Genomic DNA, 14,836 nt, shown 5'->3' on the forward strand with positions numbered 1-14,836 from the left:
GCTCCTTCCCTTTCAAACCCTGCCGTGCGCCCAAACAGTGGTTTGCCTCCACATATGGGGTATCAGCGTGTTCAGGAGAAATTGCACAACAAATTTCATGGTGCAATTTTTCCTATTACCCTTATGATAATGCAAAATTAAGGGATGAAAAAAGTTTTTGTGGGAAAAATGTGAAAATTTTATTTTTACAGCTCAATATTATAAACTTCTGTGAAGCACCTTGGGGTTCAAGGTGCTCACCACACATCTAGATAAGTTCCCTAAGGGGTCTAGTTTCCAAAATGGTGTCACTTGTGGGGGGTTTCCACTGTTTAGGCACATCAGGAGCTCTCCAAACGCAACATGGCGTCTGCTAATTATTCAGACAAATTTTACATTCAAAAAGTCTAATGGCGCTCCTTCCCTTCCGAACCCTGCAGTGCGCCGAAACAGTGGTTTTCCCTCACATATGGGGTATCAGTATGCTCAAGAGAAATTGCACAAAAAAATTTGGGGTCCATTTTTTCCTGTTACCCCTGTGAAAATAAAAAAAATTGGGTCTAAACTAACATTTTTGTGAAAAAAAGTTAAATGTTAATTTTTTTCTTCCACATTCCAAAAATTCCTGTGAAGCACCTGAAGGGTTAATAAAGTTCTTGAATGTGGTTTTGAGCACCTTGAGGGGTGCAGGTTTTAGAATGGTGTCACTTTTGGGTATTTTCTGTCATAAAGACCCCTCAAAGTGACTTCAAATATGATGTGGTCCCTAAAAAAATGTTTTTGTAAATTTTGCTGGAAAAATGAGAAATCGCTGGTCAACTTTTAACCCTTATAGCTCCCTAACAAAAAAAAATTTTGGTTCCAAAATTGTGCTGATGTAAAGTAGACATGTGGGAAATGTTATTTATTAACTCTTTTGTGTGACATATCTCTCTGATTTAAGGGCATGAAAATTCAAAGTTTGAAAATTGCAAAATTTTCCAAATTTTCGCCAAATTTACGATTTTTTCACAAATAAACGCAAGTTATATCAAAGAAATTTTACCACTATCATGAAGTACAATATGTCATGAAAAAACAATCTCAGAATCAGGGGAATACGTTGAAGCGTTCCAGAGTAATTACTTCATAAAGTGACAGTGGTCAGAATTTAAAAAATTGGCCCGGTCACGAAGGCAAAAACAGGCTATGGTGCGAAGTGGTTAAGCAAGTTGAAGATTAAATAATCTCTAAAAGGGCTAAAGTTAAAGATGACACATTTCCTTTGTATTTTAGACAAAAAAAATACATATTTTCATCTTTTACATTTTAAAAATTACAAAAAGGAAAATGGGCCGATGCAAAAGTTTGGGCACCCTGCATGGTTAATACCTAGTGATGCCCACTTTTGCAAGTATCACAGCTTGTAAACACTTTTAATTGCAAGCCAAAAGTCTTTTAATTTTTGTTTCAGGGATTTGCATTCATTCTTGTTTGGAAAATTCTTCCAGTTCTGTGAGATTCCTGGGTCATCTTGTATGCACTGCTATTTTGAGGTCTAGCCACAGATTTTCAGTGCTGTTTAGATCAGAGGACTGTGAGGGCCATTGTAAAACCTTCAGCTTGCGCCTTTTGAGGTAGTCTATTGTGGATTTTAATGTGTGTTTAGGATCATTATACATTTGTAGAAGCCATCCTCTTTTCAAAGTCAGCTTTTTTACAGATGGTGTTATGTTTGAATCAAGAATTTGTTGAAATTTAATTGAATCAATTCTTCCCTCAAGCCGTGAAATGTTCCCTGTGCCATTGACTGCAATACAACCCCAAAGCATGACTGATCCACCGCCATGGGAAAAGAATTTATTTTCCTTAAATTCTGTTCCCTTTTTTCTCCACACATACCTTTGATCATTGTGGCCAAAGACTTCTATTTTAACATCATCGGTCCACAAGACTTGTTTTCAAGATGCATCAAGATTGTTTACATGATATTTTGCATACTTCTGATGCTGAATTTAATGGTGAGGATGCAGGTGAGGTTTTCTTCTGATGACTATTCCATGAAGGACATATTTGTGCAGGTGTCTCTGAACAGTAGAACAATGTACCACAACTCCATAGTCTGCTACATCTTTCTGAAGGTATTTTGCAGTCAATCAGGGGTTTTGATTTGCCTTTCTAGAGATCCTACGAACAGCTCTCATTGAAATTTTGCTTGGTCTTCCAGACCTTATCTTGACCTCCACTGTTTCTGTTAACTACCATTTCTTATTTACATTTCGAACTGAGGAAAGGGCAACTTGAAAACGTTTTGCTATCTTCTTATAGATTTCTCCTGCTATGTGGGCCTCCACCATTTTCATTTTCAGAGTGCTAGGCAGCTGCTTAGAAGAACCCATGGCTGCTGTTTTTTGGCACAATATTAGTAAAAAGCCTAGGTTATTATAAAGCTGGGAAATTTGCATCACCTGGCCTTTCTGAAAGATGATAGTAAACAAGCCATAACCCTAAACTTTTGCATTGGCCCATTTTCCATTTTAAAATGTTAAAAATGACTATATATATATGCCTAAAATACAAAGGAAATGAGGAAATGTGTCATCTTTAACTTTAGCCCTTTTAGAGATCATTTCATCTTCAGCTTGCTTGACAGTTTACAATAACAGTAATTTTGACCAGGGGTCACCAAACTTTTACATGCTACTGTATTTGAAAGGTTTTTGCTAAGAACGACTTAAAAGGGTTATCTCATGGTGTTAAAAGGAATCTGTCACCAGATGTTTGCTACCCCATCTAAGAGCAGCATGGTGTATGGGCAGATACCCTGATTCCAGAGATATGTCACTTAATGGGCTGCTTGCTGCAGTTTTGATAAAATCACTGTTTTCTCTGCTGCAGATCTACCAGCTCTCTGAATGCTGAGCTGCGTATAACCCCGCCCACACCACTGACTCACAGATTGACAGCTTTCGTGTACACTGTGCATAGGCAGGAAGCAGCAAATCAGTAGTGGGGTGATCAGGGTTATACAGAGCTCAAGAATATGGAGGACTACATGGCAGCAGGATTACTAGTACTCTACCGATAAAATCATTTGTTTTATCAGCAGGAAATTATTAAAACTACTGCAAGCAGCCCAGTAAGTGACACATTGCTGGAATCAGGGTCTCTTTCTCTACATTATTCTGCTCTCAAATGAAGTAGCAAAAACCTGGTGACAGAGTCACTTTAAATTGGTAAAATTGCAAAGTGCTTGTAAAAACAAGTAACATTGAAATTTACCTCATTAAGGCTGTGTGCCCACTATGCGTTTTTTAAGCGTTTCCGCAGCGACAATTCCGCCACAGAAACGCTTAAAAAATGCTAGGTAGAAGGTCTGCCATGTTCCCCAATGATAATCCGCATGTGCTGTGCACATGCTGCGGAAATTTCTGCTGCGGATTATCATTGAGGAAATATCCGCAGCACTACCAATTATTTTGCGTAAGCGCGGCATTTTTGCCGCCATTGACTTGCATTGAATCGCTTAATATCCGAATGACTACATGTGCACATGCGGATATTAAGCGATTCAATGTGCGGATGGTACCCGGGTCTGGAGAAGAGGAGACTCTCCTCCAGACTCGGGTACCATAGTACCTGTAAAAAAAAAGAATTTAACCCCTTACCGACCCAGGGGGTATTAGTATGCCCCAGGCCATAACCCCCGGTTCAGTGAGGGCTCCAGGCTCTGACAGCGACATTTAACATCGCCGCGCCGGAAGTGCGGCCTTAGCCCCGCCCATCGGTGACCCTGTCACGTGATCGCGGGTCACCGATGGGTGGTCATGACAACCCTGGGTCTGCAGCAGACCCCAGTGGTTGTCATGTAAAGATTACTATGAGCGCCACCAAGTGGTCGGCGCTCATAGTACAGGAGCATTTCTGCTGCATACAGGGGATCTACTGGTCCCCTGTATGTAGCAGAGGCGATCGGACAGTGGCTGCTTCTAGTCTCCTATGGAGACTATAGAAGCATGCAAAAAGTGAAAACAAAATGTTTTTAAAAATATAAAAAAAATATAAAAGTTTAAATCACCCCCCTTTTGCCCCATTCAAAATAAAATAATAAAAAATAAACCTTACATACACATATTTGGTATCGCCGGGTTTAGAATCGCCCGATCTATCAATATAAAAAAAAGAATTAATCCGATCGGTAAACGGCGTAATGAGAAAAAAATTCTAAACGCCAGAATTACGTTTTTTTGGCCGCTGCAACATTGCAATAAAATGCAATAACAGGCGATCAAAACATTCGATCTATCCAAAAATAGTATTAATAAAAACGTCAGCTCGGTGCGCAAAAAATAAGCCCTCACCCAGCCCTAGCTTCCGAAAAATGGAGACACTATGGGTCTCGGAAAATGGCGCCATTTTTTACATTTTTTTTTTTAGCAAACTTTGGATTTTTTTTTCATCACTTAAATAAAAAAGAACCTATACATGTTTGGTATCTACGAACTCGAAATGACCTGGAGAATAATAATAGCAGGTCAGTTTTAGCATTCAGTGAACGTGGTAAAAAAAAACAAAAAAAAAAAACATCTGTGGTATTGCACTTTTTTGCAATTTCACAGCACTTGGAATTTTTTTCCTGTTTTCCAGTACATCATATGGTAAAACTATTAAAGGCGTTTAAAAGTACAACTCATCCCGCAAAAAAATAAGCCCTCACATGGCCATGTTGACGAAAAAATAAAAATGCTATGGCTCTGGGAACAAGGGGAGCAAAAAACGAAAATGCAAAAATGGAAAATCCCATGGTCGCGAAGGGGTTACAATAAAAAAAAAAAAACATTATACTCACCTTCTGATGGCCCGCCGTCTTCTACCCGGTACGTCTTGGCTCCCCAGTGGCTCACGATGGAGTAAAAGGACCTTCCATGATGCCATTCAGTCATGTGACAGGTCACGCGACCACTGATGTCGGCTGTCGCGTGATCTGTCACATGACTAAATGAGGTCATGGAAGGTCCTTTTACACCACCGAGGGCCACCGGGGCGACCGGAGAAGGAGACCGGGGGCCATCGGAAGGTAAGTATAATGGTTTTTTTTTTTTTTACCGTTTTTATTCTTTTTTTTAACTAACTTGGTCACATTATATAAAATCCATGCCGGTTGCATGGATTTATATAGTGTGACCAAGTTGTCAAGCACTTTTCCAAGTGATGCTAAAATTACTTGGAAAACGCTTGAGAACCTGCATGCGAAATCGCATGTGCAAAACGCGTGACAAACGTTTGTCCCTGGCAGAAAAAACGAATGTACAATCCGCATGCGTTTTTTCTGCCAGGGAGATGCAGAACGCTCAGGAAAAATCCGGAGCATTTCTGCATCGTGGGCTCATAACCTAACAATTCTTTCCATTTTCGAAAATAGAGGGAATTTTATTTCTATTGTTTACTTTTCATTGCCTAGGTTACTGGCCACCTCTGACCTTTATCAAAGGTGTCTGGTTTCCTAGGCAATGAGCACATGCCTGCCAGCTCTTTGCTTTAAAGTTTGCAAACACTGTCCTAAACCTGGCCTCGCAGAATCCAATCAGCTTCAGAGACCCTGCGCTGCTCCGATGCTGCAGAGGAAAAGCTGCCTCTGCTAGAATCATGAGAGTTCGCACAGTTACATCACCTATAAAAAAAGAAGGAAGCCGGGAGGCGGAATTCGATGCATTCCTGAACACTAAAGATAATCACACCCATATAAAATGAGGACTCACAAGATGAAAACATGTTATGATGTGTCTGCTACTTGTGCAACTGTAAAATAAATTTGAACAACAATTTGGCTGGAAAAAAAGCAACTAAATAGTAGCCAGCTTCTGCAACTTGAAAATGTAAATCCAGCAGGCTTAATTCTTTTTGCAGGGTTCACATTTTGTTGCAGCTCACTATAGGACCACAGTGATAATAAAGAAGTGATATTGAGATGCAAGACTGCAATCTTCATGCCAAGCCACAAAAGTCCCTGTGTCGCCCTGGCCAAAATAGTTGCTATATGCCATAAAAGTGAGATGGTTACAGTGCATTTTCTTTTTTTTGCAACAAACCAAGACAAAAATCACCATGAAGAAATAATCTGCAATGATCCAGAAAATGTATAGGACATTTTACTGTTGAAGGGCCTTCACTGATATGGTCACATAACAATATCTATGCAGGTCGTCAAGTCAGTAGGTGGAATTGCAACATAGGATGATGTGAGCTGTTCTGTGTGTCTGGGGTTTGTATCTATTCTGGGTACCTATTCACTTAGGGCTGGTTTAGGGTCTGTACTTACTAAAGAGATGTTCCGAAACTAATATTGAGTTTCATCCTAAGTGTCTCTTCATTTATTTTAATAATATAATAGTTTTTCTAATATGGTTTACTTAAAGAGTCAATATCGTTCCCTCTCTAATCTAACTGCTTTTACTTTATTTTTTTTACCCTTTTCTATTTTGATGACACTTCATTTGAGAATCCTCAGTGCATGCTGAGATACTCAAACACCACGTCATCAGGGGGCAGAGGCTGCGGTCACTGCCACAGCCTGTGTCCCTACCCTGAAACGAAAGGTCATCAGTAATGCCCATTTCAGGATGGGCTAGTCCCTGCTATTCTGAGCATGCCACAGTTGTCAATTCCGACTTGTGCTCAGTACGAGTTCTCTTCTTACGGTGCAGTATTCTTCTCAGTGCTCAGTGACAGTGCACTCCCTCGCCAGTTCTAATTAGAAGTGACAAGCTGGCAACAGAGCGCACTATCATTGCACATTGCAAGGAGAGAACGTGGCGAGAAGAGTCCAGCCTCGCCCCCGAAAGTGACATCACTACAGAAAGTAAGAGGACATGAACTCTAGTGCTATTTATTGGATGTAGCAATCCTAAAAGTCAATATTTACCCTTTATTGTCCCCCCGTTATACTACTCGTCAGAGGAGTCTCAACTAGCCACATCAAATCTCCTGCTTTGCACTAATGAGGGGCTAACACCCCAAAACACGAGTCTGCAAATAGAAGGTCTGGTTTGGCTTTTAATCCTAAGTCATGTGGCAAAGCTCGTTAAAGGGTTGATATTGAATTTTAGGATAGCTACACCAAATAGGTGGCACCAGAGTTCAAGTTTTCTTCCTCTCTGAAGAGGCTATTTGCATGTTTAAATTCTCAGAGTAGCATTGTATGGCCTATAAGTCTCCTTTCGCCGGCTTGGCACTCTTCATAAGTGTTATACTAACTTCTTGGTTTGGATCTTCATTAAGACTGAGCTCAGACAGTGCTCCTGTATTTTCAGCCATAAGATCTGCAAAAAAATAAGAGAATGATAAACTGAAACTAAGTTCTGTAATCAGAGTCGGATGTGTCCTTTTCGGTTTCTATATACACAGCTCTGAACCACCTCTTGTGTATAAAGCACTGACAGTGCTTCCTCATCCAGACCCAGTGATCATGTTATCCACTGGTGGACACAGACATAAGAGGACCCCTGTGCAAGAACAATGAATGGGCCCTTTGCAGTCCAATAGCTCATTATAATGCACATTTCCAAATGCTTTGGAGGTCAAAATGGGCCCCCTTAACCGTTGGGCCCCTGTGCGACTGCACAGGTTGCCCTGATGTTATCCCTAGTTGTGGGTAGACTGCAAGAGCTGCTGAGTCTTAGGAGACACCCTGAGCTCTGCTATGCAGCCAGGAAACTGAAATTCTCCTGTAACTGGGGATAATATACCAGTCCTAGTTACAGGGGAAATCAGAAATAAAAGAATGTATTAATCCTTAAAAATGTCCCTCAAATGCATTTTAAAACTTTCTGGGAAGTGTGTAAATTAAATAAAAAAATAAATAAATAAAATAAAAAATAACAGAAAAAAACAATATATAAACAATATATCCATGAAACAAAACTAAAAAAGAGACACTGCCAGTCTAAATCACTGTTTCTAGTGCTGTCAAAATGGAAAAAAATATGTCCAATATATAAAAATAATTTCTACGGAAAGAGAAGCACAATTTAAAATGTTTTTAGCAGTATTTTTGGGTTGTAAAATTTTTTTAAAAAAATGGAAGCTAGACATGAATTTTCATTATATTTTCCTGCACTGTCAGTAAAAAAAAGGAACATAAAAATAAGATAGAAATTAAGCCCATTTTGTCGCGAAATGAAAAGGCAAAAATTATTTAAATATCTGAATGAGGAAAAACATGTTAGCAACCTTAAAAGCACATGTACGATAAAACCAAAATATGTGCTTGGTCAGGAAGGAGGGAAAAATGGCCCAGTCATGAATGGGTTAATAAAGATCACCATGTAACAGAAAATATACACAAAACCAGACAATTTATTAAGCATTTTATATCTTTGAACAACAAATTATCCAGAACTTTTTTGCATGAGATAGTTACGACTTATTAAAAGAGTACCCATCACTTGCCATTAATATATTATTGTTTTACCTGGTCCAAATGCCAGTGTTCTCCTAAAACTAGTGTTCTGCGCCTCACTGTTCCTGAGAAATGGACCACTATTCTCTGTATGTAAATCTAGGCTTGTTAGTCAAGGGGGCGTGATTCTCAGCTCTTCTGCATGGGAGTTTTCATGAGGAAGAATCAGGGGGCCATATATCAGAAAAGGAGAGGAGCAGGTGTAACCAAGACACAATGCCAGAATTCACGAGAACAGCAGCATTTATAGCAGGTAAAAATACACATTCATGGCTAGTGACACATTCTCTTTAAGATCCTTATTGGTTCTCCTATTGCTTGAATATAAACTTTTATTACTTGAAAGTCCATGAGGTTCCTGAATGGTGAAAAAGATTATTCTATTTTAGGTTAGAAAAATGTAAAATATACACTACACTAGAAAAACTACCATAAATGTTATGTATCCAGTGAGGTTTTTATCCCAGCTTTTAGTCTATATATGCTTTGTTATTGCTGTGGAGAAATAGGTAAGTACAGGAAAAGTATTACATTTGCATAGGAAATAAATGCATTACCTTTTTCATTGACTGTTTCTGATATATGTTGAACGTGTTCTTGTATACTCTCCATGCTTCTGCCTAAAATAAAAATTGTGTAAGTGATTGCAGTACAAATGTAACCAACAATCTATAACTAGGTTCAGATTAAACAACAGTTGTGACTTGTCAGATGTACTGTATACACCTGTATACAAAATAAGACATCCAGTTATACTGTACAGTACCCATTGGCTTCTAATGAACAAACATATCAAAAAGGGTCCTCTTAACATACGTTTGGCAGGTTTACACCTGAATACCTTTACAGGGAATCTGTCAGCACAAAATGAATGTCAAAACTAAGCAAGTAGCTATGTGGAAAGTCTCTTTAAAGGGTCGATATTGACTTTTAGGATTACTTCTTCCAATCTATGGCAATAGAGTTCCTGTCCTCTCCCTCTCTGAAGACTGACTAGTCAAGCTCTGGCCGGAAGTATGTATAGAGAATATGTACATGCCGTTCCCACATCAGAAACCAGCGAATCCCCACAGTGCGTGCGCTAGGGGGATTCATAAGTCTGCAGTCACACAGAGTGGCTACAGACTTATCATTTTGGATCGGAGAACCACTTTAAGGCCTCATCCATTTTTCAAGTACATGTTCTATTCGTGTTTTTAACGGATAGAACATGTACCAATTATAGTCTATACTGCCGTTGATATACCCTATTCTTTTTCTGCAGACCATATGATCTGGAAAAAAACAAGACTGCCATTTTTCATTCGAGTGGCGTATCAAACTAACCAATGCAAGTCTATGGGACCATGAAAATCACAGCACATGGATATCATCCATTTGCCGTCTATTTTTAACATTACAATAAGTTGGAGAAACTTTGCAAAATCAATGATGGTACACTGATGAGCTTACAAGATTTGTGGTGTTTTGCAATTTTACATGAAGAAAATACAGAAATTAAGAAGAGCACGTTTTTACAGAAGAAAACAGAGAGCCGTATTTCTTTGTTTTTCTCTGACAATGAAACACTGTTGATGTAAACTGACCAAACACTGATGAAAATCAGATGTTTTTTGCGTACCAGAAAAATCATTATGTGTGATCAAGACCTAAGACTGAATGCAAAAGGCTGTTTTTTTCCAAAGCTGCATAAAAACTGACTGATCCGATTTCTATACGTTTTTGTTCTGTGACTGTTCACGATACGTTGTTCTAATATGCAAAAAAAAGAAAAACGGTTTGTTAAAGGGAACCTGTCAAGGATAATGTTGTTAATCTGCAGATATAGGGTTAGTGTAGGCTGCTGTACTGTGTGGCACCTGGGAGAAAATGAACCATATTTCTCCTGAGAGCCACTGGCTTTCAGTCATATAGGAGTGCTAGAGCATTGAGTGATGCACTGCAGAGCTGGCTGTCAGTCAACGTTCCAGGGCCTGTTTATAGCCGCAGTGAGTGGTGACTGTAGCCGTGGTGGCACGCCTCTAAGTTGGCTCTCAGGAGGAATAAAGTTCATTTTCTCCCATTTTCAGCATTCCGGATGGGTATCTTCCTAAGGCTATTAGCCTTCATATTCCCTATATCAGCAAGTTAATAGTGTTAACCGATCTGATGGGTTCCCTTTAAGCTTCTCCTAGCAAACAATCAGTGGAAAATGGAGAGCTATACAAGCCCCAAGGAAACCTTTACCAAAGACTCACCTTCAACTTCATCTTGATGACTCTGTAGTAAAAGAAAAACATATAATAAAGTAGCTGTCCATTATTAAATATCATATTCATTGTATATATGATAAACATGACAAACTGCAATTTACATAATGTTAAAAATTATTTAACTATCATTTTTTTAAAAAAATTCTGTCCAGAAGGGAAAATTGTGAAATCTTTCATTCTTTTAAAGAGAACCTGTCAACACTCCTGACACGTCTTTTAGTAAATATTTTATTTCTCACCATATAAGAAATGTATGAAGAAATGGGTGTTACCATGCTCCACTATCAGTATTTGGTCAGTATTCGGTCAGTATTTTATCTCAGGAGTGGGAGCCAAAACCAGGAGTGGGTGATAAATGCAGAATTGGTGACTTGTTTCTATTATACCTTTTCTCTGATTGTTCCTCACCTGGTTTTGGCTCCCACTCCTGAGAAAAAATACTGACCGAATACTGACCAAATACTGATAGTGGGGCCGTGGCCTAAAGCAGCTTTAGTGTTTCAGTGCCTTTCGTAAATTATTCATAAGAAAACCCCTTTTGCGCAGAGTCGATCTATGGCTTGAATTCAAGAATTTTGGAATATCTGAAAAACATCAATACCATGCAGGGACAGGTTGCTTCTAGGTTGGATATTTAGCAGCTGTACCAAAACTAGCAAAAAAAACTCCCCAAAAATTTTTACTACAAAAATTAAGAGTCCCTCAAAAAACTATGTCCCAAAATATACCAGAGTTTGCTGAATGTGTAAATGACTCCTTCTGGGATAACAACTCCTATAATGCATAAGGTGTAAGGCCACAATATCTCCCTTAAAGGGACTCTATCAGCACAGAATGACTGTTCAAACTAAGTCACGTCGCTCGTTGCTTAACGACAAGGCCAATCATTTATATACACCTTCACGCCCGCTTGTTTTCCCTCTATCTCCACCCCCTCTCCTTTGATTGACAGCTCTGGCTTCCTAGAGCCAGAGAAGGGAGGATACAGAGGGAAAACAAGCAGGTGGGAAGGTGTATATAAATAATTGGCCCCGCCATGCTGAAGCATCGAGTTCTTGTACTTGGTTTGAACAGTTATTCTGTACTGACAGGGTCCCTTTAATATCTCTAGTCATGAATAAAGCTTTATAAAAGAACTATAATAATAATTCTAATACTTTTATTTCTATAGCGCCAACCTATTCCGCAGCACTTTACATTTTAGAGGGAACTTGTACAGACAATAAAGACGTTACAGAATAACAATAATCACATAAATCAACAGATTCCAGGAGGAGAGAGCACCCTGCTCACAAGCTTACAATCTATGAGGAAATAGGGGAGACATGAAAGGTGGATGGTAACAATTGCTTGTATTGTACAATCTGTCCATCAAAATAATAAATAGAGTGTTCAAGCAATGCTGCATGAAGCGGTCACCAACCAGTATGTAAATGGACACACATACGGACACACAGGGCTATTAAGTGCAGGTAAGGTGTGTGAACAGATGATAACAGGGTCCTGGTGTTGAAGAAAATTTTGTATGGGAAAAAAAGGAATAGTTAGATAAATATGTTGAGGCAATAGGCCAGTCTAAAGAAATGCATTTTTAGGGCACGCTTAACACTAGGTATTGGGGATTAATCGAAGTGTCCTGGGTAAAGAATTCCAAAGAATTGGTGCAGCTCGCAAGAAGTCTTGGAGATAGGAATAGGAGGTCCGGATGATTGAGGTTCTTAATCTTAGGTCATTAGCAGAATGGAGGGCACGGGTAGGGTGGTAGACTGAGACTACGGAGGAGATGTAGGATAGTGCTGAAACATGGAGCGCTTTGTATTGAACTCTGTAGCGGATGGGCAACCAGTGCAACGACTGGCACAGGGTGGAGGCATCGGTGTAGCGGTTGGCGAGGAATATGATCCTGGCTGCTGCATTCAGGACGGATTGAAGAGAGGAGAGTTTAGAAAGAGGGAGAACGATTAGTAAAGAGTTGCAATAATCCAGACGACAATGAATAAGAGCAACAGTAAGAGTATTTGCGAAGTCAAAGGTAAGAAAGGTCGAATTCTCAAAACGTTTTTGAGGTGTAAATTACCTGAGAGAGAAAGTGATCGGATGTGAGGAGTGAAGGAAAGATCTGAATCAAGTATAACCCCAAGACAGCGGTCACGTTGCTGGGGAATAATGGTGGAGCCACACATGGAAATGGCAATATCCGTGTAGGTAGGTTAGTGGAGGGAGGAAACACGAAGAGTTCAGTTTTTGACAGGTTCAGTTTCAGAAAGAGGGAAGACATAATGTCAGCCAAAAGACAATTAATGGTGTTTTGTTATAATGCAGGAGTGATGGTAGAGTAGAGGTGATGTAGGAGTAGAGGTGTCGTCAGCATAGAGGTGATACTGAAAACCAAATCTACTGATTATTTGTCCAATAGGAGCAGTATACAAGGAGAATAGCATGGGCCTAGGACTGATCCTTGAGGAACCCTGGCAGTAAGGAGGAAAGTATAGGAAGAGGAGCTGGCAAAAGACACAGTGAAGGAGCGGTCAGAGAGGTAGGAGGAGAACCAGGAGAGAGCTGTGTCCTTGAGGCCCATAGAGAGGAGCATAGTGAGGAGGAGCTGGTGATCCACAGTGTCGAATGCTGCAGAGAGATTCAGGGGAATCAGAAGGGAATAGTGACCATTAGATTTAGCTGTTAGTAGATCTTTAGAGACTTTTGTGAGGGCAGTTTCAGTGGAGTGTAAAGACAATTCTACTATAGACAATTATATTCTTATAGACAATTCTATTTTAGTCATATCCACAAGATCTTGCAATAACTAGGAAGGTCTTCAGTTTTGTTCAGTATGCCACTTTACATCATGGCAGCTGCATTCCCAGAAGTTTGTTCCAGACACCTGTGGGGAGTGGGGTAATTTATATGCACAGTGTATGCGATGGACTAAACCTTCTTGTCTTTAAAGGGAGTCTGTCACCAGGTTTTTGCTACCCCATCTGAGAGCAGCATGATGTAGGAGCAGAGACCCTGATTCCAGGGATGCATCACTTACTGGGCAGCTTACTGTCATTTTGATAAAATCACTGTTTTCTCTGCTGCAGATCAAGCAGTTGTTTGAATGTGGAGCGCTATAACCCCGCCCACACCACTGATTGGCAGCTTTCTGACCATGTACAGTGAACTATATTATTTTAATATTAGCAATTTTTTATGTTTTCATATCACAATCTCTATTAAAAATAAAATTTGGAAATCCTCCAATTTTCACACTGACCACTGGAGCTATTCCAGACTATAACCTCTTCCTCTTTCAGGAAATCCACACGTATATTAGCAGCAATAGACTGATTCAGGCCCTATCTTTAGTATTGAAGCATCTAATGAGAGTGTGTGATGATTATTGTGAAGGGAGGGAAAAGAGGGCCTAAGAGCAATGTTCTGTCCGAAAGGCGTAGGTTGATGTTTTAACCTAATCCTGCAGCAGCCAATTTTCATTTTGGCATTTTTGCTTTTATCCTGCCCTTCTTCTAAAAGCCATAACTTTATTATTTTTTTGTCCACATACACATACACACGTGGTCAAATTTGTTGGTACCCCTCGTTTAATGAAAGAAAAACCCACAATGGTCACAGAAATAACTTGAATCTGACAAAAGTAATAATAAAATAAAAATCTATGAAAATGATCAAATGAAAGTCAGTCATTGCTTTTCAACCCTGCTTCTACAGAATTTTAAAAAAAATGAAACTCATGAAATAGGCCTGGATAGAAATGATGGTACCCTTGAAAATAATGTGACAAAAGGGACTGTAGCCAACCTCCCTGAACATGGCCACAGGAGGAAAATTGATGACAAATCAAAGAGATGGATAATACGAATGGTAACAAAAGAGCCCAGGATAACTTCTAAAGAGATTAAAGGCAAACTTCAAGCTCAAGGAACATCAGTGTCAGATCGCACCATCCGTTGTTGTTTGATCCAAAGTGGACTTCATGGAAGACGACCAAGGAGAACACCATTGTTGAAAAAAATCATAAAAAAGCCAGACTGGAATTTATCAAATTACATGTTGCAAAGCCACAAAGCTTCTGAGAGAATGTCCTATGAACGGATGAGACAAAAATGGAAGTTTTTGGCAAGGCACATCAGCCCTATGTTCACAGATGGAAAAATGAAGCATATCA

At 39.5% G+C, this 14,836-nt stretch overlaps 1 protein-coding gene across 1 annotated transcript in view; it reads right to left on the reverse strand.

Moving 5' to 3' along the window:
* Positions 1 to 14,836, reverse strand: part of CASP10 (caspase 10) — an 82,763-nt gene that overhangs the window by 13,786 nt on the left and 54,141 nt on the right. The window contains exons 6-8 of the mRNA XM_073646492.1: positions 10,654 to 10,675; positions 8,974 to 9,036; positions 7,213 to 7,277 (exon numbers count right to left, since the gene is read on the reverse strand). Of these exons, the coding sequence (XP_073502593.1) occupies positions 7,213 to 7,277; positions 8,974 to 9,036; positions 10,654 to 10,675 (150 nt within the window). The remainder of the gene's footprint in view (positions 1 to 7,212; positions 7,278 to 8,973; positions 9,037 to 10,653; positions 10,676 to 14,836) is intronic.

This window comes from Phyllobates terribilis, unplaced genomic scaffold, assembly GCF_046119375.1.
Source record: "Phyllobates terribilis strain yellow unplaced genomic scaffold, ASM4611937v1 Scaffold_9__5_contigs__length_417890890, whole genome shotgun sequence".
Lineage (NCBI taxonomy): Eukaryota > Metazoa > Chordata > Amphibia > Anura > Dendrobatidae > Phyllobates > Phyllobates terribilis.